We start from the raw sequence: 27,264 nt of genomic DNA on the forward strand, positions 1-27,264 counted from the left end.
GGACGTGAAAAGATATTTAACTTGATTATTCATCAGGGAAATATAAATTAAAACCACATTGTGATACCACAACACATTCACCAGAAGAGCAAAAATTGACAAGATCGACAATGCTAAATTTTGACAATGCTGTGGGATAATTGGAACTTTTATTTATTGTTCAACCATTTTGAAAAATATTCTGACAGTTTCTTATACAGTTCAACATACATTTGCTATATGACAAATTTACTCTTAACTGTCTACCAAAGAGAAGTGAAAATCTGTGACCGTACAAAGACTTGTATGTGAATGTCCTTGATGGCTGTATTCACAGTAGACTCAAACGAGAAAGAACCCAAATGTCCATCATCTGGTGAATGCATACATAAATTATGGTATATTCAATCAATTATGGTATATTCAAATGATGGTATACTTCAAAATTATGATATATTAAAAAATTTCAATATTTGTAAACTTTATTTCCTCTCCTTGCTATATATATCGTTCTGACAAAGACCTCCAGTGCCATGTTGAATAAAAGGGGCTTTTAGGATAGGTACCTTAGGGGCGCCTGGGTGGCGCAGTCGGTTAAGCGTCTGACTTCAGCCAGGTCACGATCTCGCGGTCTGTGAGTTCGAGCCCCGCGTCAGGCTCTGGGCTGATGGCTCAGAGCCTGGAGCCTGTTTCCGATTCTGTGTCTCCCTCTCTCTCTGCCCCTCCCCCGTTCATGCTCTGTCTCTCTCTGTCCCAAAAATAAATAAACGTTGAAAAAAAAAATTTAAAAAAAAAAAAAAAAAGGATAGGTACCTTATATCAGATTAAATGAATTTTTCACTCCTAGTTCACTGAGGTATTTTTAAAAATTTATTAACAGATAATGAATTTTATCAAAGGCTTTTTCTATTGAAATGATTATATTGTTTTCCTTCTTTATTCAGTGAATGAGGTAGCTTGCGACAGTTGACTCTTGAATGTTAAGTCAACCTTGTGTTTCTAAGATATAACCTTGATCGTAATATGTTATCCTTTGTGTATATTGCTGGATTCCATTAGTTAATACTTTGTTCAGAATTTTTTTGCATCAGTGTTTGTGAATTAGCTTTGCCTGTTGTTTTCCTTTCTTATAATTTCCTTCTCCCATGTTGGTGTCAGTAGAGTGATCAGCTCATTCTGATGCTCTTGAGACTTCCTGGTCACAATACTGAAGGAACACCCTCAGTCCCAGGCAGTCAAGAACACTTGGTCACTCGAGGTGTCAGTGTTATTCTGGCCTCATAAATGAGTTGGGGAATATTTCCTCTTTTCCAATTCTCTGAGTTTTTTTTTTTTTTTAAAGATGGGGATAACTTCTTTCTTAAATGTTTGAAAAGATTTATTGGCCAAGTCATCTCGGCCTAGAATTTCCTTGGAAAGTTTTAAATTATGGATTTAATTTATTTAACGGATACAGGAGTATTCTTCTAGTATTGGTTTCATTAAGTTGTTTTTCAAAGATTTTGATAGATAAATTCCTTAGATAAAATGTTATCGAAGTGGTCAAATTTCCTGGCATAGCAGGCCAGGTTTTTAAAAATTTCTTTCGATTTTGTCGCATAATTTTCTGTGTAGAGGTCTTGCAGTATTTATTAGATTATTCTTATGTATTGGATCATTTTTGATGCCACTGTAAATTATCTTTTTATTTATTTTTAAATGTTTTTAATTTATTTTTGAGAAAGACAGAGCATGAGTGGGGGAGGGGGAGAGAGGGAGACACAGAATCTGAAGCAGGCTCCAGGCTTCAAGCAGTCAGCACAGAGCCCGACACGGGGCTCAAACCCACGAGCTGTGAGATCATGACCTGGGCCAAAGTTGGATGCTCAACCGACTGAGCCACCCAGGTGCCCCTAAATTATCTTTTCAAAATTTCATGTTCATACTCTTTCTTGCTGGTAAATCAAAATATTATTGCTTTCACATTATTTTACATTGAACTTATATGTAATTTTATGTCTGGCTTGACTTCCTTATTAATTCTCATAATCTTTCGAATTTTAAAAATATTATATGTACAAAAATAGTTGTCTATGAATAATGGTATTTTTATTTCTTTCTTACCAGTACATATTCATTACTTTTAAATTTTCTTTACTTCTCTTTTTTCTTTTCTTCTTTTTTTCTCCTCATTTACCTCCTTTTCTCCTCCTCCTCCTCCTCATTCTCTTTTTTCTTCTTCCTCTTTCTTTTCCTTTTCTTTTTCTTCTTTTATTGAACTAGAATGAACTCCAAATGTTGAATAGATACAGTATATATCAATGCTGTGCATCTCCCTGCATTCCCCCATTTCGGAGGAAAAGTTTTCAATACTGCACTTGTAAGTTTTTAATTATGTTTTAAAATATCTTTTTGCTTTGAGGAATCCAAAAGATAAAACAATTTCATAATTAAATGAATTTAATATCTTAAATTTAAAAGTCTCAAAGTAGACAAAACTTGGTATCCAGAAGAAAAAAAAAGCAGATTTTGGGTCTGGAATATAGCCTCTACTCAAACATATTTTTCTTTTCTTAATAGTAAACCACTTTTTGAGCAACTGTGCTTACAACATATTAAAATATAAATTTCTCTGGAAAAAATCTTATTTATGTAAGCCAAGAAATGCCCTCTCAAGCCCAATCCCTTTTTCTTACCTTGAAAATTTACCTTCCAAGACCAACAGTGAAGCGACAAAAGCTTCTTGATTGACAATTTTTCCTGTGCCTTACCCTCAAAGCTACCCTTCTCTCACTAACAGCATCGGGGTGGAGACTGAGACCATGCCGGGACCTCAAGCTGGGTGCAGATGGTTACAAAAGCTTCACAGCTCGTGGAGGACCCTCAGGGTAGGGTGTCCCTTCTCATACCTCCGCACCAAACCCAGCAAAACACGGCCTCGGTGAATGTCAGATGCCAGCCCTGGAGATGCTGATTTCTATTTCCTCTAAATTTGATTTTGAATTTGATGGGATTGATTTACAGGTGAACTTTCTGAGAGGCTGCTATGTGGTCATAGAAGTTCAGCCACCATCACGGGTCATCTCCCTGTTATACCTCGGCAAACAGACTTCATCTGAAACACATGCCAAGATGTCAACGTGTTAATATATGAATGATTGCTCATGATTGCTTTTGGTTTTCCACGTGTCTACTCAGTATTATTCCACCACCTAGTTTGTGATCAGCTCATCTGTGTTTGTGGAGCCCCATCACACACTCATCGTTGTGCCGGGCATCACGAGAGTACATTCTAGACTCTGTCCTCCAAGAGCTTTGTTCCATGGGGGCACCATCTACAGCAACCCAGGTGAAAACAAAGAAAGAATTAAGTTCTAAGTCTTCCGTCCCTGTCTTTGAGGGCAAATGTTGGTTTAAGGGCTAGAGACAGTAGTTACAAAGATGTAAAGGACGTATGGGTGAGCTTGAAGGATTCCTGGTCTTAAATCAAAAAACATTGAGAGGTGTGGGCAGGAAAACGAGACTGAATGAAACCACAATTGGCTGAATATATTTCTTTGGCTTCATTGCCAGTGGCAAATCCTGCCACCGATACCTTTAAAACCAATCCCAAATCCAGCCTTTGCACCACCAGCATCCTGGTCCAAGTCACCGCCATGGTGACCCAGGTTTTCAGTAGCATCCTCCTGACTTTCTGTGAATCCACCTCTCACTCTATACCTCTTGCACATGCGTAGAATCCGACTTTGCCCTGCTCAGCTCTTTGGTGGTTTTCCATCTCAAAGAAACCAAACCCGAGTCCTTCCAGTGTCCCAGGCCTTCCACGATCTGCCAATCTCCAAGCACATAGTTTTCTTGGGGTTCTTCAAACATCCCCAGCTCATCTCTCCTGGCCTTTGGAGTTGACGGTCCCGTGCTTGGAACCATCTTAGCTCACAAGACTGACTTTGTCCCACCATGGAGGTCTTGACTAAAATACCACTTCTTCCTAGAAGCCTTCCTCCACCACCTTGCCTGATCACTCCCTAAGCCTCTCCCAGCCTCATCTTGTTCTAGCATTTGTCATCACCTGAGACCACAGGTGAGTGCTTTGTCCCCTCTGCCATCTGCTCTGAGTTTAGATGCCAGGCTCATGGCAGATGGCCCGTAAATATTAGGTGAATAAGTGAATGCTCGATTCACACCCAGCTCCACTCCACTAGACTTCCAATGGGGCTCAGTCCTCTGCCCATGGCGGCAGGGCTATGTTCTCTCCTGATAAAACATCTTAAAGCTGTATTGTGTTCAGAAACCCCTTGGGACCTAGAGGCCCCCACAGAAGAGAGTGCCAAGTGTCTCTATAGAGTGCTGACTGTGTGAGAACACCCCCAGGTTCCCTCTCTTTTGTCTGTGGAGCGGCTGTGAGTCTAAACTCAGACTCAGTCACAGGGAGGAATAGAAACCCCCACCAAAGCGTTTTGCCTGCCCCTCTTGGCGCACTTGCTTAGCACGGGGCAGGACCTATCTGTTATTTTATAAAAGGAGTGTCTGTGTTCAGAAGACTCTCTTATGCGAAGTTTCTGAAAAGGTTTGCTTACCTTACTTACTAATTAAAGGCAAGTCACATTTTTTCCCCTCCCTGGTCTCTGCAGTCATACCACCAATGGCTATTTGATAGCCACAGCCATATTGGGTTACACAGATGCCCGCGATAATGCCATTCGCTGTGACGATTCAGTCGACAAGGCTGGGTGACTTGGTGGAAGGAAGTATTTCCCGATTGGACTACCCTGTTGGCAGCCTGCTTACCATCACGCTTGCTTTTATAATGAAAAAGGAAAATATTTCTGCTTTGGATGATGGCGGCTCCAGAAATGGTGAGTAAAGTGGGGGGGGGGGGGGGTGGGGCTGGGGAAGTGAGTCTCTTCTGAAAGGGGATTTCTCAACATTTTTCAGTGTTCTGAAACCGACCGCCAATGGCCTGTCTGGGAAGGGACTTCTGTGCCCAGGTTCAAGGTTTCAGAAACCATTTTACCATTTGTTCTTATTCTGGTCATAAAGTTAAGCTGTGTAATTTGCCACATGCTGATAGTAGGAAGCAAGTAACAGCAAGAATCAAAGGCAAAAATGCTGGATGTGAATTTATTAGTTTTCTAAGGTACCCTTCAAAGCCACTCTTGAGATGGAAATGAAACCAATCCTTTTAGCACATAACTCCTGCTTAGATTTTCCTAAGACCACAAAGACAAAGTGTGCGTTCAATGGCTTCGTAGCTTCCTTTCAAATCTCAAACATTGCCACCAACCGAACAGAAAGATGTAAGTGTCTATGCTTATATGCCCGTAGGAACCTCTTTTGAGGAAGCAGGTTCCCAGAGAACTCATGCCTGACTGATGCCTGGGAGGGCGAGTTGGGATTTCCTTGGGAACATTCCGCCATTTTCTTGTTCACTCCACCCCTCTTAGAGTTGCAGGAATGACTTCCAGAGGCTTTTGACCTCTCTGGCTTTGTGATAGGTGCAATTCTCTTGGAGGAAACAGAGCCCCAGTGTGGCTCTGATGCAAGCCAGCGGTCCCCAGCCACTCCTCCCTTTGCTGTGTGGGAGACGGGGCATCCAGAAGGCATGGATATTTTCATCCTTAACTAGGTCATGTCCGCGTGAGCCCGGGAAGGGCTGTGTTTACAGGAAACTACAAATACGGTGGGTGAGCATCCCCTCCCTGGTGCCATCTACATTTTTGGGGCACGGACATTACGTGAGTATAAAAAACTTGTCATGTTTACGATAGGTGTCCCACAGGTGCTGGCAAAGGGATGAGTTTACATGGGACAAAGAATGCAGACAAGAGAAGGAAAGTGCTTTGAAAGTGACTTATCTTCTGAAAAATAATGGTGCAGTAATTTCTAAATCGTGAAAAGGCATATCTCTAAAGATGGCTAGTGAATTGGTTTTAAGATTGGTAGCCTACACAAGGGGAAAGTCATTATTTTAGCGGAAGTAAGTTCATAGTTTTTTACTAACTCTGGAAGTTTCTCTGTTACCTGCTGTGGCTTGGAAAAAAATGCGTTCTCACTGGACAAATGGTTTGATTAATCGGTATTGAATGTGCTTTATGTGGATTGTTAGATTTCAGAGATTTAACTTGTCAAAGATGCGTTGATGCTAAAACTATAAACAGGGAAACAAATGCTTTTTGTTCTTCCCGGTGAAGGAGGTGGAGGTCGATGTGGAGCCAAGTCTCAGAGGTCCTGAAATAGTCACCATGGGGGAAAATGACCCACCCGCGGCTGAGGCCCCCTTCTCCTTCAGATCGCTTTTTGGACTTGACGATTTGAAAATAAGTCCTGTAGCACCAGGTAGGTGGAACCAGGTATGATTTCTGGGGAAGCGTCCCCAGAATGTCCCTCTGGGCACACACCCCACCAGGATTTCTCACACCCACAACCTGGATGCTTGCATTTCCTTGGGTTTACCGAACCCTGGAGAGGGCATCACCTTGTCCAGCCCCTTACCAACTCCCAGAGAGAGAAGTTTGCATTCTCTGGATGGAGGTTTTCAGAAATTGAGACTCCAGTTGCCCCTGGGAGTTAGGAGTCAAGTCCTGCCGGGAAATCTCTGAGCCCCCTCTCCCCCTGAAAGTCCTAAGAACTAGGACTCACCAGCTCTTCCAAGAAATTTAAAATAAGCTGGGCATTGCTGAAGGTATTCGATGCCCAGATTAAAATCCAACTGTAGGAGACAGGAGCCGCTCTGAGCAACAAGGAAGGAAAGCTGGTTTTGTAAAGAGGTCACAAACACAGGACTTGTCACGGTGAGCCGTAGCTCTCTGGTCCTGGGTGCTCTCAGGAGTGCTGACCTCTGGGACCGGAAAGGGGGTCACCTGGGGTCTCTGGCTGAGGTTCCAGAAAACACGGAGTGGGGGCTGCCCTAATGATTCTTTTTAAACCCTCTGGACAATTGTGGTTGGGGGGGGGGTGGTGGAGAAGACTTGAGGTAGGACAGGTTTTAAAATACAGCTCAAAAAGTTGGCAAAAATATAAGTTTAAAAAATACCCTATCACCTGACCCCCAGGATATATTATGTTTGTCTTCATTCTCTTCCTGTCCTTGCTGATAAGTACACATTCACGCATAGTATGGGTCCAGACGGGTGTTTTTCCATGTATGCCTTGGTTTTTATAAATGCCTTCATTCATAACATCACAACATCCCATCAAGTAGATGTGTAATTTACATGGTTTTTAAAAATCATAATTTGACATACAATTGTTTCTAATATTTTTATAGTACGAATAATATGAGCAGGAATAACACAATACACAGTCACCTCTGCTAACTTTTGATGACTTCTTCATGATTAATTCCTAGTGGTAGGAATTTAGTAGTGCTTTTTTTAAAAAAAATGAGCAATGTATTGTTCTTTATAGAAATTTAGAAAACACAGTTAATCAAAAATACTTTTTTACTTTTTATTAAAATTTTTTTAATGTTTATTTATTTATGACAGAGAGAGAGAGAGAGAGAGACAGAGCATGAGTTGGGGAGGGGCAGAGAGAGAGGGAGACCCAGAATTTGAAGCAGGCTCCAGGCTCCGAGCTGTTAGCACAGAGCCCGACACGGAGCTTGAACCCACAAACCATGAGATCATGACCTGAGCCGAAGTCGGACGCTCAACGGACTGAGCCACACAGGCGCCCCCAAAAAGATTTTTTTTAATTGCCCACGATTTTACCATTATTCAGAGATAACCCTATTTGTGCTTTAGTATTGTATTTCTTGCCTTTTTCTGTCCAGCATATCAGCATTTTCCTTTGGAAGTGACATATACGATTTTGAAGGTACCCCCCCCCCCCACCAAACCAAACAATATTATGTTATTCTTTCCATGGCATTAAATAATTAAAAATTTTTTTTAGGTGTCGGCAAGCTATGGCCCATGGACCAAATCTGGCCCACTACTTGTTTTTATAAATAAAGTTTTATCGGAACCCAGACACATACATTTATTCACTATTGTCCACGGCTGCCTTCATACCATAGTAGAGTTGAGTAGTTGCAACAGACACTATATGGCACCCAAAGTTTAAAATATTTACTGTCTGGCCCTTTACAGAAGAGGTTTGCCAACCCCCTTTCCCTATCATGTAACTAACTCTACACATCTGTTCTGTCACCAGTTCTTTCTGATGGACATTCAGGCTATTTCCCGTGCATCGGTATTACACATGCTACCTTTTTAAGTATCCGAGTCAGTAGAAATTTGTGTGCATCAATGATGACCTCTTAAGATAAAGTCCCGGAAGTGGTTTTACTATGTCAAAACCTCCATCCATTTCTTAAGCCTTTTGGTTCATATTTCCGATTCGAACTCTCAGAAGTTAGTTTCCACAGTGTATACTCCTATCGATTGTAAGTGGGGGTCCATTTCTTTTCACTTTGGATGACAGTGGGGATGTAATCATGATGATGATAATAATAATAATGATAAATGTTGTGAGGTTGATATGTCGTTACATTTAATTTGCAGTTTCCCAGATTCCCAGAGAAGGTGGAAGGTTTTTTTCCTGCTTTTTGATCATCTGCATTTCTTCTTTGGAGAGGTGCTATGCATTTTTGTTTTTTATTCCAAGCATGCCCTCAAAGACAGAATGAGGAGAGGGAGCAGGGCCACAGTACCGCCCACAGGGCACCATGGCCGAGGCACTATCAAGGGGCAAATGTGAATGGATACTAAACGTTCTAAATGAACAGCGATCTTTGAATCTACCATTTGGACTGGTTTCCTAAATCCAACTCTTAGACACAGAGCGACTGGAATGATAAGAGGTCATTCTTGGGGTTCCTCCTGGTTTTTAAAGTGTAAATGGAGAGTGGGCTCTCAGTAAGGGGGACTCAGTGATGTGGTGCAGGCTTCCAGAGGCGCGAAGGGATTGGGGGGAAGAGTCTGCTCTACTAACTCAAGACCGCAGATTGGTCGCCCTGAAAGGAATTGATCTCCTCTGCGGAGATAAGACAACCTCCATTATCATGATGTCATTCATCCATTCACCCATTCAGTTTCCTGACACAGTTGACCCTTGAACAGCACAGGGTCGGGTTAGGTTGCTGACTCCCCTTCACAGTCAAAAATCCACGTATAACTTTTGGCTCCCCCAAGACTTAACTACCGATAGCCTACGGTTGACCAGAAGCCTTGCCGATCACATCAACACTCACTTAACAAGTGTTTTGATTGCTGTGCGTATTATATACTGTTCTTACAATAAAGTAAGCTCGAGAAGAGAAGGCATGATTAGGAAAATCATAAGGAAGAGAAAATACATTGACCGGACCATCCTATAAAACCTCCACGCGCAGTTCAAACCCGCGTTGTTCAAGGGTCAGCTGTATGGACAGCCATATTGACCAAGGACCGCTGCCCGCCAAGTGTCGGTCTAGGCTCTGAGAGTGCAGCTGCCTGCTCATTGCGGCCAAAACAAAGACCTTGCCCTCTGCCCCCACCCCCTTGCTCTGTATCCTTCGGGCCATGAAGTGTATGGCCTTTCTTGTTCCCGTTCCTTCTCTTACTCTCCTCTCCCTCTCCTCCTTTCTTTCCCACCTCTTCCTCCCCATTTTTGTCTGGTACCATTCAGGGTTCCTTGACTTGTAGATTCACCACCCCAATCTCTGCCTGGATCTTCACATGGGGTCATGCCTGTGCGTCTTCACACCATGCACCATGTCCCCCTTGTAAAGGACACCAGTCAGATTAGATTAGACCCACACAATGACTTTATTTTAATTTGTAAACACTTTTTTAAGTTTATTTATTTATTTTGAGAGAGACAGAGACAGCGTGAGTGGGGGGGGGGGGGGAGAGAGAGAGAGAGAGAGAGAGAGAGAGAGAGAGAACCCCAGCAGGCTCCGCACTGTCAGCACAGAGCCCGATGCAGGGCTTGAACCCATCAAACCATGAGATCATGACCTGAGCCAAAACTGAGAGCTGGATGCTAAACTGACTGAGACACCCAGGTGCCCCGAGTTCTTTTTAATTTGATGGTCTGTAAAAACTCCATCTCCAAATAAGATGATATCTGGGGTTCAACTTCAACATAATCGGGGATGGGGGGGTTACACAATTCAGCCATAACACCGCCCCCCAACCCAGGATGGACACAACAGGGCCAAGGGCGGAGAGTGTGGGGCTGAGCCCCGGGACAACGTGTCCCCAGGTAGGTGGCCACTTGCTTTGGGCCGGAACATTCTCTGCTCCGGGGGAAGGGGGAATAGATAGCTAAATTTTAGGTTTTGTTTTATTGAAATCCGCCGCTCTGTGGCTTCCTGTTCTTGCCCCGCCTTCCGATTTTCAGATGCGGACGCGGTCGCGGCACAGATACTGTCCCTCCTGCCGTTGAAGTTCTTTCCGATCATCGTCATCGGGATCATTGCACTGATATTAGCACTGGCCATTGGTCTGGGCAGTGAGTACGATTCATTATTTAGTAGGCTCTCAAATGCCTATTCAGGCATTTAAACTTTCATGAGCCCCCCCAATCCCCCTGCCCCCAGCTCATGCCACTCAGCCTTAATTACCGGAGGCAAACGTCTTTGGGGTTTGCTGACTTTGAGTTTTATTTGCCTGCACGAGTGTAAAGCCAGCCTGGGGCCCAGGAGGGGCTGCTGGCCACACTCGGGGCCTTGTCACCAAGGAACCTGCTCAGTTGGAAGTGTCCCAAAGCAGCTGATGAAATAGAATCCTGTGGGCAGGAGGGGGTGCGTGGCCGGGAGGAGAAGACAAGGAGGCCATTCATGCCGGGCCGGGCATACCTGCTATTTTTAAAAGAAGGTTCGTGTGGCTTTTGAGAAAGTGAGTCATTTGGATGGGCTCTGATAGGGAACAGTATCTCATTTCCTCTTTCAAATGACCGGCCCACCTGCTCGGCTGTGTGGTCCATGGTCCCTTCTCTTCTTGCCCGGAGTCGGAGACAACAGGTGGCAGATTGGGGGCTGCGTGGCCCTCACTCGGAGCTCCTTGCTCAGCAGGCTCAGCCAGTCGGCCCACAGCCAGGCCCTTTCTCTCTTGACCTTGAACCCCCCCCCCCCCCCGCATTGTGGCTCCAGGCCACATAGTGAGACAGCGGCCCCACCCTCTGGAATTTGGCACAGAAACCGGGCTGAGGGAAACAGGCTGCAATTTCAGTGCAGGTTTCATTATTGATGGTTTCATTATTGATGGCTCAAGGCCACGTGGCCAGTGGATGGTTGTTAGTGTTGAGCACCGAAGAAGCCCTTCCTTGCCACACCTGTCTTCTCCCTTCCTCAGTCCACTTCGATTGTTCCGGAAAGTACAGGTGTCGCTCGTCTTTCAAGTGTATTGAACTGACAGCTCGATGTGACGGGGTCTCGGACTGCAGGGATGGGGAGGACGAGTACCGCTGCGGTAAGGCCGCGCTCTTCCCTGCGGAAGCACCACCCAGCCTTGACCTTCCCCATCCGTGAAGTGGGTCCAGGTCCACACCACTGTCAGGTCTCAGCCTTAGCTGGGATTCGGCTGGCACTCATCCCCAGGGGTGGCAGGGTTGGGACAAGGCAGGGGCTGTCATCCGGGGCCGAGATTCGCCTGGGGAGGCCACAGGAGCAGTCAGAAGAGAGCTGGGGGTTCGGGCCCGCCCGCCAGGGGGGACGTGCCCCCGGCGGGGAGGGGCGGGCCAGAGGCAGCGGAGGAGGGACCTGGGCGGGCGGCAGAGGGGCCTCCGCCCGCGGGCTCAGGCCTCCGGGCCGCTAAGGGACCGCTCTGCCCGCGCCGTCCAGTCCGCGTGAGCGGCCGGAACGCGGTGCTGCAGGTCTTCACGGCTGCCGCCTGGAGGACCGTGTGCTCTGACGACTGGAGGGGTCACCACGCTAACGTCGCCTGTGCCCAGCTGGGGTTTCCAAGGTAACGTGAAGAGCATCGCCAGCTGCCGGGTAAAGCGTTGGATGGCGGGGACAGGGGAGGGAGGAAGCTCCCTTTGGGCGGGTGGCTCGTCAGGCTGCGTCCCCACGGCAGCCGTTGGTGCTGGACAGTGTCCTCACGTCACAGGTGCGCACACTGAGGCCCCGCACGCTCAGTGCCGTGATCACCGTGCACCGCACACAGGAGCGCGCACAAGCGCACATGCACGCACACCCACGTACATGCACACGCATGCGCTCACACATACACACATTCACATGCACACATGCACACAGGCACACACACGCACACCATTCACATGCACACACATGCCACGCACACATACATACATGTGCACACACACGCATACACACACACACCTCACACAGGCACACACCCCTCCCCACACACATGCACACACACCACACACATGCACACACATACACGCATTCACATGCACACACACATACACTGCACACTCCACACACATGTGCACACACACCACACACATATACATATACATACACATGCACACAGGAACACACACGCACACAATTCACATGCACACACATACACATACATACATGCGCACACACACATATGCATACATACACATACCTCACACAGGCACACACCCCTCCCCACACACATGCACACACATACACACACTACACACCCATATGCACACACATACACACATACATACACTGCACACAGGCATACGCACTCCACACACATGTGCACACACATAGACACACATGCACATACATACCACACATATGCACACACCACACACATATACACATACATACACATGCACACAAGCACACACATGCAAACATACATGTGCACACACATACACACACACACACCTCACACAGGCACACACCCCTCCCCACACACATGCACACACACCACACACAGCATACACGTACACTCAGCACACACCCCACATACACATACATACACACATGCACGCTCACAGCACATGCACATACACCACACATTCCACACACCACACACCAACATGCACACGCACCATATCACACATACGACCACATCAGGCACATCACACACACATGAAGTCACATACACTCACATATACTCACACAGCACACTACATCACACACATGTATACACTCAGACAACACGCAGCCTCATGCACACACACACGTATACACTCACACACGCACATGCACACACACACACACCACTGCCCCCACCATCAGTGCAAAGGGCTGAAAGCCTCCACCGGCATTTCTGTTCCCTACGGAGGCCCTTTCATGGACTCACGGTGGGGGGGGCATCCCTTCCCGGCTCCCCTGCTTCCCCCTCCTGGAGCGCCACCCCTTGCCCTGAACCGTACAGCCTCCCTCTGCTGTGCAGAAGGACCCAGAGACCCCTTCTCTTGAACCCCTGTCCGCCCGGCCAGGGTGAGAGAGTCCTGCCCACCCCAGCATGCGCCCCTCAGGGGACGTGCGGCCAAGGCCACGTTCCCCGGTTACCCCTCAACGTGGCCCGTTCCCTTCACTACGAACCCGTCCTTCCCTCCCTATTTGGTGCTTCAATTCCAAGATGTACCTCTGTTCCCTTTCTGTTTTCTCTCCCTGCTTCCCTCCGAAAGCCCTTCTTTGCCTTTCTCTGCTCGGCTGTGTCCCGAGTCAACTGTCTATGATGACAGAAGTAGGAGGGGCTGTTGAGCCGGATCACCTGGGTTCGAACCCCCGTGTCCTCCGCCCAGTTCCCTGACTTGGGCCTCGAAAATCTGGAGAACAGTAGCGGCCGCTCTCAAGGGTCGTGTGAGACTCGAGCGGCCTCGGAGCGCGTAGGAGCGAGCCTGGCTCCCAGCGTGGTCCTGGAGCGGTGGGGGGGGGGGGGGGGGGGGCTGGGGGGAAATGACACGGCCTAGTGTGAGACGTGTGGCATACCGACCGGAGCGTTGGCTTTGAAGCCGAGAGAATTCACGCGTGGGGTCTGCGTTCCCGATGTGCTTGCAGCTACGTGAGTTCAGACGCCCTCAGGGTCGACTTAGTGGAAGAGCGGTTGCAGGGGGACTTCGCTTCCGTCAATCACCTGCTGCCGGATGACAAAGTGACGGCTCTCCACCACTCGGTGTACGTGAGGTAGGCGGCCAGGCGGCGCCGCTGTCTGCACGGGGTCGAGTCGCCTGCTGGCTTCGTCCAGCTGCGCGGCCCCAGGAGGACCCAAGGGACGGGCGAGCGTTTCTCCGGATGCGAGGTGGGGGCTTGGCCACCGCGGCTAGACTGGGTGGACGCACCGGCTGGGGTGGAATACCCACCCGGAACCGGGCGAAGATGGCCCGGCAGGGGGAGGGGGTGGTGAGGGCTACGGGGCCCTCTCTTCATAGGCGCCGGGTGTGTGCGTGCGGGACAGGACGGAGGGACAAGGAAGCTAGAAAGAAAGAGAGTAAGACCCAGACGGGTGTCATCTGTCTGTAAAGTACTTAACACTCCCCGTTTCTCTTCTGTGTTCCCCCCAGCACTTCGTGGGGGAAGGCAAAATGAGATGCCCTTAAATGACAGGTCCCCGCGGCCCAGCGCGTCCCCGCCTGGTCCCCTGCCCCCACGGTCAGGCATCTCTATACGCTCTTCCGGGCACGTCGGGCCCAATCCCAGGAGCGTGTTCTGTGCTCTGGGAAACACCAGCTGGTCAGCCTGTCATTGCATAATTCACAGTCACCTCCCCCCCGGGGCCCACGTGCGATTCGTGGGGACCGCGCATCCCTTGTGTCCTAAAACCTCAGTCTGGTGACTCTCCCTTTTTCTCGCATTGTTGCATGAGCGAACTGGGGCTCGAAAGGCAGGGAAGGTCACGAAGGGACGCGGCTGGAGGTGTCCCGGCTCCCACCCATGCCAGGGCGAGCACGTGTCATTCCTGCAGCAATCGCGGCTGTGTTCTGGGGAGGAGGGGGATCCGGGCTGCAAGGACTCTGTGCCAGGAGAGGCTGCCACGCGGTCCAAAGGGCCCTTGGTGTCCTCCCGGGGCCGGCGAAGAACACTGGGGTCAAATCCACCTGCACGTGACCCCGGTGTGCGTTTGTATAATACGGGTCCTCGGTATCTCCTGTCACCAGCTACACGAAGCTTAGAAATGCCCCGTGCCCTGTCGCATGCACAATCCTTCACGGTAGCCGAGTGTTTTGGGGTGAATGTGTGACCTCACACTCGTGTCGTAGACTAACATTGCAGTCTGTATTCCAGAGCAGGGGAATAGAATTCCTTTTTCTTTCACCCCAAGATTAAGTCTACACAAGCGCCCGTTTCACAGGCCTCTGGGTATTCACCGCAAACCTACTCTTTTCCTCCTCAGGGAGGAATGTGCCTCGGGTCACGTGGTTGCCTTGAAGTGCATGGGTAAGAGTTCTCCAACCACAGAGGTCGCTCACAGACTCCTGTCCCCCCTGCCCCGCTCCGGCTGCCCGGGGTCCCCTCTCCTGAGTGCCAGGTGGGAACACTTGGGCCCCACCTGACAGGAGGAGGAGGCCAGTGCTGGCCCCTGTCACCTGATGGGGGCGGGGTGGTAGACAGCCCAGAGCATCTTCTCAGCAGCGGACGGACCATGGTCCACGAGGCCCTGTCTCTCCGTGGTGGCTCCAGGAGCCTGACTAACTGCTGCTTTCTCCTCCCCACCCCCTTCCCGCCTCAAGGAAAAGCCTGCACTGGCCGTTCAGTGCCCCAGGCTCCTTGCTTCTGGCCCCGGGGAGGGTTCGCCCCAGCAAGCGGGGTCTGGAGAAGTCAGGCCCATGCACGCTGCCCCGCATTACTGAGGGGAGCGCTGCAGAAGCCGGGCTCCCGTGCCCCCCCGGTGAGCCGTGGTCATACCGGGGTCACGGGCGCCACAGGGAGGGGTTCTTCCCACTGCACCCCCACATCTCCGGGATCTGCTCCCTCCTCTCCCCTCCCAGCTCTCTTTCTCAGCTGTGAGCTCTGGGAGGGCACAGGATGCCAGGGAGGGGGTGTTCTGTGGCTGTGACACAGTCTCCCCAGAAAGTTCTGTGGGATCCACCCTGAACCCTGTTCTGTCTCTGCAGCCTGCGGTCTGAGAATGGGCTACAGCTCGCGCATCGTGGGTGGAAACGTGTCCTCGCTCGCGCAGTGGCCGTGGCAGGCCAGCCTCCAGTTCCAGGGCTACCACTTGTGTGGGGGCTCTGTCATCACGCCCGTGTGGGTGGTCACCGCTGCCCACTGCGTCCACGAGTGAGTGTGCCCCTGGCCTCCCGGGCGTGGGCCTCATTGCTTGCAGATCTCCGTCTAGACTGGGTAGATTTCAGGGCTCAGCAGCAGGTCCGGAAAAAGCAGGCAAACAGACCAGATAGTCACAAAGTAACGTCCAGCCGAGGGACCCCCCTCCCCCCCCCACCGTGGACCCACCACCACTGTCGCCGCTGGCTGTGACTGGGGACTCTGAGCTCATTCTGAGGATTTCAGGCCTGCAGCTCGTACAGAGAAGGTAGAAGGCATCAGAAGGAAGCTCTGGTGCAGGGAGAAACCCGCCAGCCTCCCTGTGGCACTTACAGTGACGTGTGGCGGCCAAGAGGGTGGGAGGCAGGGCAGGCTGGCAGGGGGATTAGCTCGGGGGAAAAGCCACAGAGAGAGTCCCCAAACACTGGCTAATTCTTCGATGGCCTGTTTTGTTTTGTTTGTTTTCTGCCTCGCTCTGTTTCGGTTGCTCTCTGACGGAGAATGGGCCCTGACAGACCCCTCACAGCCTCAAAGGTCCAGAAGTCCCAGAGGCCTGCCTGGGAAACTCCTGGGGCACACTTGCACTTGTGCGGGGCACGAGGGCGTGGTCAGAGGCCAAGCGCGAGCTCGGGAGGTGCAGGGGGGAGCCTCTGTCCCGGCCGCCCGCCTGGCACAGGGTCTCCGGACGTTTGAGGTCCGTGGGTTAGAGTATTTGGGGATTTCTCGCTCCCCCTCTCTGACTTCTCACTGCAGCCTGTACATCCCCAAGTCGTGGACCATCCAGGTGGGCCTGGTTTCCCTGCTCGACAGTCCGGCCCCTTCCCACCTGGTGGAAAAGATCATCTACCATAGCAAGTACAAGCCCAAGAGGCTGGGCAATGACATTGCCCTCATGAAGCTGGCCGGGCCACTCACCTTCAACGGTACGTCCGGGTCTCTCTGTTTTTCCGTTCCTCTTGTGCGTCCCAAGATTGTCTGTGATCGTCCGTTGAAGCATTTGTATGGCAGCCGCTTTGAAATCTTGCGGGATAATCCCACTGGTTGGTTGATTCGTTTTGCTGCTGGCCTCAGTTTATTGTCTTTTCTCACTGGAGTTGTGACTTGCCCGGTTCTTGGTACAATGAGTCACCTTCCGTAGCATCCTGGACGCTGGGCTGTTGCGTTAGGAGACGCTGGGTCCCTAGCCATCTTCGGGTTTAGCGGGTGGTGACCCTGTTCAGGCTCACTGTGCGTGATGTTCCTATTTGTGGGCTGTGCTTCTGATGGTGTTGGAGTTTAGAGACTGTACGGCTCTACTTGGGTCAATTGGGTTTGTCTGGTTCCACTGGGGCTCCCGCTGGTGCCACTTTTCTTCCTGTTGGTGGTACCTGGAGATGAAAGGGACTTCCCCAGGCCAGGCCACCAGGTGCCCCCAGGTGGCGGAAGGGGGTCTCTGGCCCGTGGGGACAAAGAGCTGTGCCCTGTCCTGGAGCTGCTTGTGGTGAGGTCCCCTGCCGGGGCCACTCCTCTGCCCGGTGTCTCAGGCGTGGTCTTCCCAGGTCAGCCCGCGGTTGTAGCGTGATCGTCCCTTCCACCATTTCTTTTTTTTTTTTTTAATTTTTTTCAACGTTTTTTATTTATTTTTGGGACAGAGAGAGACAGAGCATGAACAGGGGAGGGTCAGAGAAAGAGGGAGACACAGAACCGGAAACAGGCTCCAGGCTCCGAGCCATCAGCCCAGAGCCCGACGCGGGGCTCGAACTCACGGACCGCGAGATCGTGACCGGGCTGAAGTCAGACGCTTAACCGACTGAGCCACCCAGGCGCCCCCCCCCCCCCCGCCGCCATTTCTTAACTAGCCAGAAGATACTGGCACCTGCAGCTCCCAGAGGGACTCAGAAACATTCTCTCCCACCCAGAGGCTGAGCTCAGCAGGCCACGTTTCTCCATGGGGGACAGCAAGTCCTGACCTCCGGAAGTTACCAGAATACCAGAAAAGCCACCCAGGATAGAACTCTCAAACACTTTGCAGAGGCGAAGGAAGGATTAGGAGCCCACTGCTAAGTCAATCAAAGCCCCCTTCTCCCTCCCCAGCAGCTCGGGGCGCGGGCGGAGGTACAGTCAACGGGGCCCCTTATGCAGCGGGATCCCGGCACAAGGTCAGTGGCAGGTTTGACCTGGAAGAATCAGCAGCGTGTTCACAAGCCCAACTCGGGGCTCGAACTCATGAACCGTGGGATCACGACCTGAGCGCAAATCAGGAGTCAGACGCCCAACTGACAGAGCCCCCCGGCACCCCTGCACCTGTACCTTGATAAAAGTTAACGAGCACCTTTATTATTTCTCTGCCTTCCCATCACCGTCCCATGCAGAAAAACTCAGAGCGTGTCAGAATGTATTCCCTGACAGCCTCACGCAGCCATGACCCTGCCTCTGGCGGAGGGCTTATGTGACACGGCCGGCAGGGACAGGCAAGCTTCTTGACTCCAGATGTGTCAGGAGGGACGGGAATACTAATGGAGGGATGTTTCCTAAGGCGACGTACCCATGGTCCAGACCAGGAGCGGGCAAGCCGGGGCCCCGGGACCGAATCTGACCCTTTGCCTGTTTTTGCAAATGGAGTTTCCGTGGAACACGACCAGGTGCATTTGTGGCTGCTTTCACGCCCCTGTGGCAGATAGGAGCAGTTATGACAGAGACCACGGGGCCACAAAGCCTCAGGTATTCACTATGTGGCCCTTCACAGAAAATATGCCAGCCCCTGGTCCAGACTCACTCACGGTGCCACGGTTTAGGGGTGTTTAAAGGTTTACGGCTCTGGCGGGGGGAAGTCCCTGCTCTGAGCCGGTAGCTTTCAACACGACCCAGGGCTTGACCTTCCTTTGGGAGCCGGTTTGAGCCCCTCAGAGAGGCAGACACCGGAGAGATTAATTGTTTCCTTGGACTAGTGTTTCAGTCAAGTTCAAAGCTGTTGTTTCTGCTTCAGTCGAGTTCAAGGTTGTTGTTTCCCCTTGGAACAGAGATGATCCAGCCAGTCTGTCTGCCTAACTCCGAGGAACAGTTCCCTGATGGAAAAATGTGCTGGACGTCAGGATGGGGGGCCACGGAGGATGGAGGTCAGTCATCTGAAGTCGAGATTCTAAGTCCACGGAACCCAGAGCCGTGAGGTCGGGGTGGACGCCCACGGCCACACGCTCCTCCCGTGTCCCAGCGCAGTGTCCCCCCCACCCCAGCGCAGCCCCCCGGAGGCTCACAAATCCCGGGCAGGGGGTGCGGGTCGACCACTGGACACACGATCTTCGCAGAGCGCTTGTGGGTCAGAGTCATGGTTCCGTTTGTCTCGGGATGTGAAATTGCAGACTTTGTCAGGAGAGGAACAAATCGGAAAGGGGAACCGTGGCCGCCCCTTGTCAGGGAGACCTTTACCGAATGACCAGGGGGGTCTCCTTCCTCCTCCTCCCCACCCTGCTGAGCACACAAGGACCCCCTAGAGAACCCCTCCCGAGGTCTGTTCAGAAGACAGACGTTTGTAACTGGTGAGGACTTTGGAAGATGTGTTATTTCACTCAAGCAGAGAAAGCAGACAAACGGAACCCTACCACTCTAATCCTAACAGAAGTAGTCATCTTAGTAAGAACCGTGCACGCAGTTGGAACCCGCCCCATCCGTCCTCGGGGGGCACACATGTGCTCGCCACCCGTGGAGTTTTTCCGCCAATTGCTTTCTCCCTGGTAGGAAGAGTGTGGGTTTCTTGGGGCTGTTGCAGCAAAGGTCCATAAACAGGGGATCTTTAACAGCAGAGGCTCATTGTCTCTCGGCTCTGGAAGTCTGAGAACAAAGTGTCCCAGGGCCGGTTCCTTCTGGAGGCTCTGGGGGTGAAGAACCTGTCCCCAGCCCCTCCTCTGGCTTCCGATGACTCCAGCCACCCTTGGCTTCCCATGACTTGTAGACACATCCCTCCAGTCTCTGTCCCAGCCTCACGTGCCCCCTTACCCCATGTCGCAGATCTCTCCCCTTTCTCTGTAAGTCTTTGGCTTAAAGCGCCCCCCTAAATCCAGGGCGATCTCATTTTGAGATTCTTACCTTAACTACATCCGCAAAGACCCTACTCCAAATAAGGGCACCTTCTAGGGTTGCGGGTGAGCGTGTTTTTTGGGGGGTGGGTGCAGCTCACCCCAACACAGAAAGTTCAGGATTTCCCTCTCGAGGCTTTTTAGTTGAGTCTGCTCCCTCCCGAATGTCCAAGGCACCCCGGGGCGTACCCAGATCTTCCGCGTGCAGGGTCCCACCCGTGTGGCTGGCTGCTTCCTCTCGCCCATACTAGAAGCTTCTTCCGCACACACGCTGAGCTCCGTTTCACCACGTACCAGGTGCCGAGCCGGATGTCTCCGTGAGACACCGTCTGCTTCTCACAGCAGCCCCTCGGCGGGGAATTCTTTTTGTGGTCGTCTTGAGGGCCAGGAGACTGGGGCTGAGGGGGGGCCCAGCACCTTGCCTGGGCTCCCACGGCCAGGTGGCGGGAGGCCTGCCGCGTTCACGCTCCCCCCGCAGCCCTGTTCATGTCGTCCCTCGTGACTTGACGTGGCAGATTATATTCTGACTTCGCTGGATCCTGTGGGGCGAGTAGGGAGAGGAACTGTTCTCAGTCCAACCTGCAGCCGGTGGTCCCCATACAAGTGGCTGTGTGGGTGGATCAGGGAAGCCCGTGCAGAAAACAGGGTATAATTCGCACTCAGAGAAACTCAGCGTGTGGGTTGGAGGAGCACGCGCCCCACACCACCTGCTGATGCGTGCCAGAGACGTGGGAATAGAGGTGTGTCCCTTGTTTTAAGCCTATAAAGCGTAAGGGTGTCGATCCCTTCGGGTCGGTGGTGGGGCTAATCCAGATGCACCATTTCCCTTTGCCGCAGCAGCAAGCCCAAACTTAGTGGCTTTAGACCCACGAAACGTGTTATCTGACAGTTCAAGAGGTCGGGAGTCCCAGATCCGTCTCCGTGGGCCGGAATCAGTGCGTCGGAAGGGCTGGTCCCCCCGGAGGCTCTGAAGGACTGAACGGGCCGGTGTGGGTCGAGTGCTCGGCCCGAGGGGGGCCCTGGGGAGGCCCATGCCGGCTACTGCCGTCCCCCCTCCTCCTGATGCGCATCGACGGGGCCGCAGGGCCCACGCATCAGGGAGCTCGCCACAGCCACGAGCCATCCGTCCACCTCCAGGAGCCGCCTCCTCTGCCCCCGGAGTGTGGTGGCCTGCCCCTCACCCGTCCCGGTGCGTGCCCTCTGAATTCTTGCTCTGCCACAGGCGATGCGTCCCCGGTCCTCAACCACGCAGCCGTGCCTTTACTCTCCAACAAGATCTGCAACCACAGAGATGTGTACGGAGGCATCGTCTCCCCCTCCATGCTCTGCGCCGGCTACCTGAAGGGCGGTGTGGACAGCTGCCAGGTGGGGGCCCTTGGTCACCTCCGGGGGCCACAGCCACGGGTGAGGCTCTGGAACGGTGACCCGGCCTGTGGGACAGGCCACCGCCAGCACTTCCCCGTGACTGAAAAGCAAATATACAGGGCGTGGGGAAGAAGTTTGCTCAAGATATCCCTCCCTTTCCTGGCTGCCGGCCCAGTGTACCCACCGCTCCCACTCTGGCTGGGTGCTGGCAGTGGGAGGGGTCTCCAGGGCGCTCCTCGCCCCAGCCCTGGCTCTCAGGGTTTGGGGGGGTGGGGGGCAGGGGCGGCAGGTGGGAACCCTGGATCTGAGCCTCACCCATGAGGTGAGACCCCATCACTGCCTGAGCCCAGCCCCCGCCAGGCAGACCCTCCCTCTGAGCTGCCTTGACCTTCACGGTTCGGCGCATCCAGAATCTGGCGGGGAGACAGAGTGGGGAGACCGTCCTCGGGGGACCCAGGACCCCAGTGCTGGGAGTGCCAACAACCCCTCTTGGAGGCTGGGGGAGTAACGTGGAGCCATCGTGGAACCGAGTTTGAGCTACAAAGTGGGGGATCGTGGTGCTGAGACAAGGGACACGCACGGCAGCGCCTCTCTCCTCGCCACGTAGGGAGACAGCGGGGGACCGCTGGTGTGTCAGGAGAGGAGGGTGTGGAAGTTGGTGGGAGCGACAAGCTTTGGCATCGGCTGTGCCGACGTGAACAAGCCCGGCGTCTACACGCGCATCACCTCCTTCCTGGACTGGATCCACGAGCAGTTGGAGGTGGGTGCAGCTCACGCTGGCCCCGTCACTGGCCTCCGGCATCCTCTTCTGCGGCCCCAGCGCTGCTGTGCGAGCCAGGGAGCGATCACTGGGTGGTCTGTTCAGCAAGCGGTGTTCCGTGGCCCCTGGCTGGTGGTCAGGAGCATGGCTAGTCCCATAGGCAAGGCTCTGTGAGGGGTGGGGACACACAGGGCGGCTGAGGCAGAAACGAGACGGACAACTTGCTCCACCAAGTGGGGAAAGGGGGACGGGTGGCCGAGGATGAGCCCCTGGGGATGGGGATGAATCCCGTGGCACGTGTGCGTGGAGTGGAGTGTGGACCAGGTGCAGACAGGAGGCGAGGGTGTGAATCTGCAGCGCCCCAGGGCCCCACTGAAGAGTTTGGACCTTGCGGAGAGCCAGGGATGGGCTGGAGAGTCTCTGACCTCGGGGCCGAGGTGGGGGCGTCCCCGGACAGCTTTGCGCTTTGGGGCAGCCTCCCTGGAGGAGGAGGGGAACAGGTCGGTGAGGCCGGCTCGTCAGGACCAGGACACGCAGGAGAAGGGAGCACCGCAGGCAGACAGGAGGGAGGAGCAGGAGGGAGGCGTCGGGGTCCGGCCACACGGGGGCGTCCGCACAGCCTTCTGCCTTGTGAGCGCTCAGCACGTATTTGCAGACTTGACCTCCAACTCCGAGCCGCACCACTCACGCCTTAGAATAGCTTCAAAGAACTTGAGATCTTCCTTTTGCTTTTAAAACGAAGGCCAAATTTACATGACATAAAATTAACCGTTTTCAAGCGGACAATCCAGTGGTATCTGGGCTCTTCAGTGTTGTAAAGCCTGCACCTTGATTGCAGGGTCGGGAATGCCTTCACTCCCTGAACTGAACCTCATGCGTGGTCACCATCCCTCCCCTCCCCTCCCCTCCCCTCCCCTCCCCTCCCCTCCCCTCCCCCAGTCTCTAGCAAGCAGTAATCTGCTTCCTTCCCTAGATCAAAGACCTTTTAATTTTTTTTTAAAGTTTATTTATTTTTGACGGGGAGGGGGTGGAATGTGAGCTAGGGAGGGGCAGAGAGAGAGGGAGACACAGAATCCCAAGCAGCTCCAGGCTCCGAGATGTCAGCACAGAGCCCCACACCGGGATCGATCCATCATGAGATCATGACCTGAGCCAAAACCAAGAGTCGGATGCTCACCCGATGGAGCCCCCCAGGCGCCCCCCGGGGAAGTTTTGCTTTTTAAGGAGAAGCTGCATGAACTTGCCCCGTCCAGGCTGAGGCCTGCCGTGCATCCTCGGCAGGGACGGATGCTCCCTACCCTCGGTGCCGGCTCATCGCGAGGCGATGCTGGGAGACAGGCCTTTCCTGGAAACGTCCACTGGCACTCATCTTGTCAGCCGGCAGACTGGCCCGGTGCCCACTGCTGGGACGTGTCACACTCTTAAGTGCAGAATGCAGCCCCCAGCCATCAACCTCTTTGGAAGCAAGAGAAACGGATTTCTGTTTGCAAGAGCGGTCCTCTGGCCGCAGTGGCCTCGATGGCCGGTGACGGGACCCCAGCGTGCAGAGGGCCGTGTGGGTGTGGAGGGGTGGAGGGCGGGGAAGGGGCAGTCGCCCACAGAGCCACGGAGGTGCTCCCTCCACGCAGCTGCACTCGGGGACAGATGGTCCATGCGGCCCAGCTAGTAATCATGGAAGGTCAAGGTCGAAACGGGGGCAGGTCCAGGAAGTCCACTCCCCGTCTTCAAGCTGGGGAGGAGGGCTGGCTCCCGGGAGAACAAGATTCCCGAGTCTGGGAGCCTTCTCACTGGGGTGCCGGGTGATGTCTTGCCCCGGTTCCCTCAGTGTCATCTTGGGTGGCAGGTCCTAGGACCATCCCCATATTACAGTGAGGGGACCTGGGTAAGGCCCCCGGAGCTAGTGACAACACAGTGGGACTCCAGTCCCCGCGCATGCTGCTGGGATCTCCACCGTGGGGGTACGTGGGACTCCCCCCGGCTGTTTGTGCACGTTGACGATCCCCAGGCCCCTTCTTCAGAGGCTCTGATCTGGTGATTTTGACGCACGGGGTCTTAAGGGAAGACACTTTGGGAAACACTGGTGCGGGCCACGTGGCTCCCTGGGGGGCCATTAAAAGGAGCTCCCAGGGGCGCCTGGGTGGCTCGGTCGGTGAAGCATCCGACTTCGGCTCGGGTCACGTCTCGCAGTCCGTGAGTTCGAGCCCCGTGTCAGGCTCTGGGCTGACAGCTCAGAGCCTGGAGCTGCTTCGGATTCTGTGTCTCCCTCTCTCTCTGCCTCTCCCCCGTTCATGCTCTGTCTCTCTCTGTCTCAAAAATAAATAAATGTTAAAAAATAACTAAAAAAAAAAAAAAAAAGGAGCTCCCACCCTCCCTGGCCCCAGATGAGCAGATGCATGGATGCTGGATGGATGGCTCCCTTGAGGCCAGAGGCGCCTCAGTCACCAGCTGCCTCGGGGCCACTGGGGACCGGTATGCGACACGCCCTTTTTTGCAAGGGTCTTCAGGTGTCCTCGGGAGGGGGGATGGTCCAGAAGAGGCTTCCTTTCCCAAGGGAAGTTTTCCAGAGGGTCTGCATCTTTGGTTGTTTCTTTGAACATGGCGCCCGGGCCTTCCGAGAGCCCACCCAGGATTGCCCACTGGCTCCTCTTCTCTTTTATCCACTATGTTCTGTGCTTGGGGCGTAAAACGTAACTGTTCTGACTCAAAGCAGGACTGCCAGGGCTGGGGGAGTCACGGGAAACTAAGGAGAGGACTCAGTCAGGGACGGACGATGCGGGGGCGCGTGTGGGTAGGAGAGCCTGGGACCGCCTAGCAGGGGCCAACCTTGTCCCCATTGATGCTGGGGACCCACCCGCACTTCACTCGTGGCAAAATGCAGGCGCCTACCCCATCTCGGCGCTGGGGGCCGGCCTGACGGGCTAAAGAAGGTAACAGCTATGTTTTCATTCCTAGAGGGACCTGAAAACCTGAAGACAGGGGAACGGGCCGCCACCTTGAGTTCCCGCCTTGATTGAGACACCCCATCCTTCCGCGGGTCCCCGGGTGGAAACTCACGGCCTGAGCCAGCGCCTCGGGTACTCTTCCTTCTGGAGCCACCGCGGAGCCCCAAGAAGGAGCATCTTTCTGCCCCGGCACCTCCAGAACAGCTCCTAGCCCCTCTTCGAGCCACTGGGGTGTCGGGCTAAAATGGCCCTGAAGCTCCTTTGTGACGTGCCCTTCACTGAGCTCAGAAACAGGAACGCCTTCGTGGTGCTACCTTGCCCCCCTCGTCCATTTGGTTTTCTCTGCCCTGGGGCATTCGCCATGACTGACGAGACAGGCAGATCTCACCACAGGCCACACCGGTGCCCAGTGGGGACACGCCAGCCCGGAGCCACAAGGGGGTGTCGTGATAAATGTCCCTGTCTGCACGTTTTTTATCCCTAGGCGCCGGAACCAAATCAGGTCTTTCTACTTCCAAGATCCCTTTTTGTCTGTGAGAACTTAACCCACAAGTGATTCCTTGTTAGGTGTCTTTCTAGTCTCTCTTTGTAGTAGTATTTGTCCTTTACTTCCAAGGGACGTGTGCTCTCTTAACGCACCCGTCAATCAGAGCTCGTCTGAGTGAATACCGACCACTCGTGTAAATCTGAATCATAATTTTAACTGGGGAGCCTTGATCACTTTGATCTCCTCTAGATATGTTGTGGGTGTTGCATTCTTCTGGCGGGACAGGTTTCCCGGCAGATGAGAATTCTATCCAGAGACTCGGAAGCAGAGGGTGATGAGAGGTCACTGGAATAAGACAGGACCACCTAACCCCGAGTGGGGGGTGCCGAAGGCACAGCGGGCAGTCACGTGTCACCAAGAGGCCGAAGGCTTCCCTGCGTCTCTGCCTGGTTACCCACGCACCTTCTGTCACCCCCAGGCACACGCATCACAGGAAGGGGTACTTGTAGGCAATTTCTGTCTGGAGGTATTTCATCGCCGATGAAGGCGTCAGACGTGAATCTATTGCTTTGCCTTGAGGCATCGGTAGGAAAGATGGTGAGTTTCAGAGAGCAGGCAGGTGCCTGGGGAGGCAGAGGCCGCGGGGAGCCTCCCGGCACGTCCGAGACCCCGGGGGTGGGGGGGTGCTGCACAGGGAGAGAGGGAGAGCCCCGGCAGACTGGCCGCTTAGCAATCCCATCTGTGCCCCACCAGCCCTGCCTCACGACACAGATCTCCACGTGTCAGAAAGGGACAAGAGCGTTTTTATTTTAAGGGGTTTTGCCCAGGCCTCTCTGAAGGTTGAGGTACAGTAGCTCCTGCGTGGGGCGTCCGAGCTGTGAAGACAGGAGGGATGCCGGATGTGACCTCAGCTGGGAGCCCTTGACCATGGGGCCAGCGCATTTGAATGGCTAGACATTGTGACTCCGTCCTTCCTTAATTACTATTGAATTGTGTTGGGAAATATTTGCTGTCTCACAATCTTTCAGAAGGTCTTGAGTAATGCCAACGGCAGGCAATTAATCAGGGTGGACCATGTGCCTGGCACTGCTCTACCTACCGCATTTCCTGTGTGCTCTCTTTTATCGTCGCAACGACCCTACGAGACAGGAATTATCGTTAGTCCCGTTCCGTAGATAAGGAAACTGAGGTGTGAGAGGAGTGAGTTTCCCAAGCCCACGTGTGGGGCCAGTGGGGCCTTGGGGGTTTCCACTAGGCACGTGGTACCAGCACGGATTAAAGCAACGAACTCACCGCAAAGCCACGCTCGGTGGCATCTGGGTCTAAAGGTCTAAAGAGACTTTGCTCCACCGGCTTCAACCCATCCGGGACGTATCAGCCATTCAACGTCATGGTCAACTGCTTCCTCCTCTAGAAACGTCTGGTCTCAGTGGAGGCCCCTGTTGGCTGCAGCCAGAGCTTCGTGGGTGGAGCTCTTTCCAGTTTTTTCCCTTTTATTCGGGGGATACGCCTTAGCATCTGCGTCATGCCTGACAGCCAGGCCAGAGTGGGAGCCAGCAGAGAAAGTTCCAGCCGGAGCCCTGCTAACCCGCAGCCACAGAAACAGG

At 53.0% G+C, this 27,264-nt stretch overlaps 1 protein-coding gene across 1 annotated transcript; it reads left to right on the top strand.

Moving 5' to 3' along the window:
- Positions 1–4,689: 4,689 nt before the first annotated feature.
- On the top strand, positions 4,690–25,870 carry TMPRSS3 (transmembrane serine protease 3). The gene is made up of 14 exons (XM_047847104.1): positions 4,690–4,814; positions 6,150–6,294; positions 10,288–10,398; positions 11,241–11,357; positions 11,729–11,852; positions 13,847–13,972; positions 15,180–15,223; positions 15,901–16,066; positions 16,805–16,974; positions 19,051–19,146; positions 20,689–20,691; positions 21,326–21,468; positions 22,076–22,228; positions 25,181–25,870. Exons 1-14 carry the CDS (start codon positions 4,794–4,796, stop codon positions 25,196–25,198), a joined length of 1,437 nt encoding a protein of 478 aa, XP_047703060.1. The 5' UTR covers positions 4,690–4,793; the 3' UTR covers positions 25,199–25,870.
- The last annotated feature ends 1,394 nt before the right edge of the window (positions 25,871–27,264 follow it).

Source organism: Prionailurus viverrinus, unplaced genomic scaffold (genome assembly GCF_022837055.1).
Source record: "Prionailurus viverrinus isolate Anna unplaced genomic scaffold, UM_Priviv_1.0 scaffold_42, whole genome shotgun sequence".
NCBI classification, from domain to species: domain Eukaryota; kingdom Metazoa; phylum Chordata; class Mammalia; order Carnivora; family Felidae; genus Prionailurus; species Prionailurus viverrinus.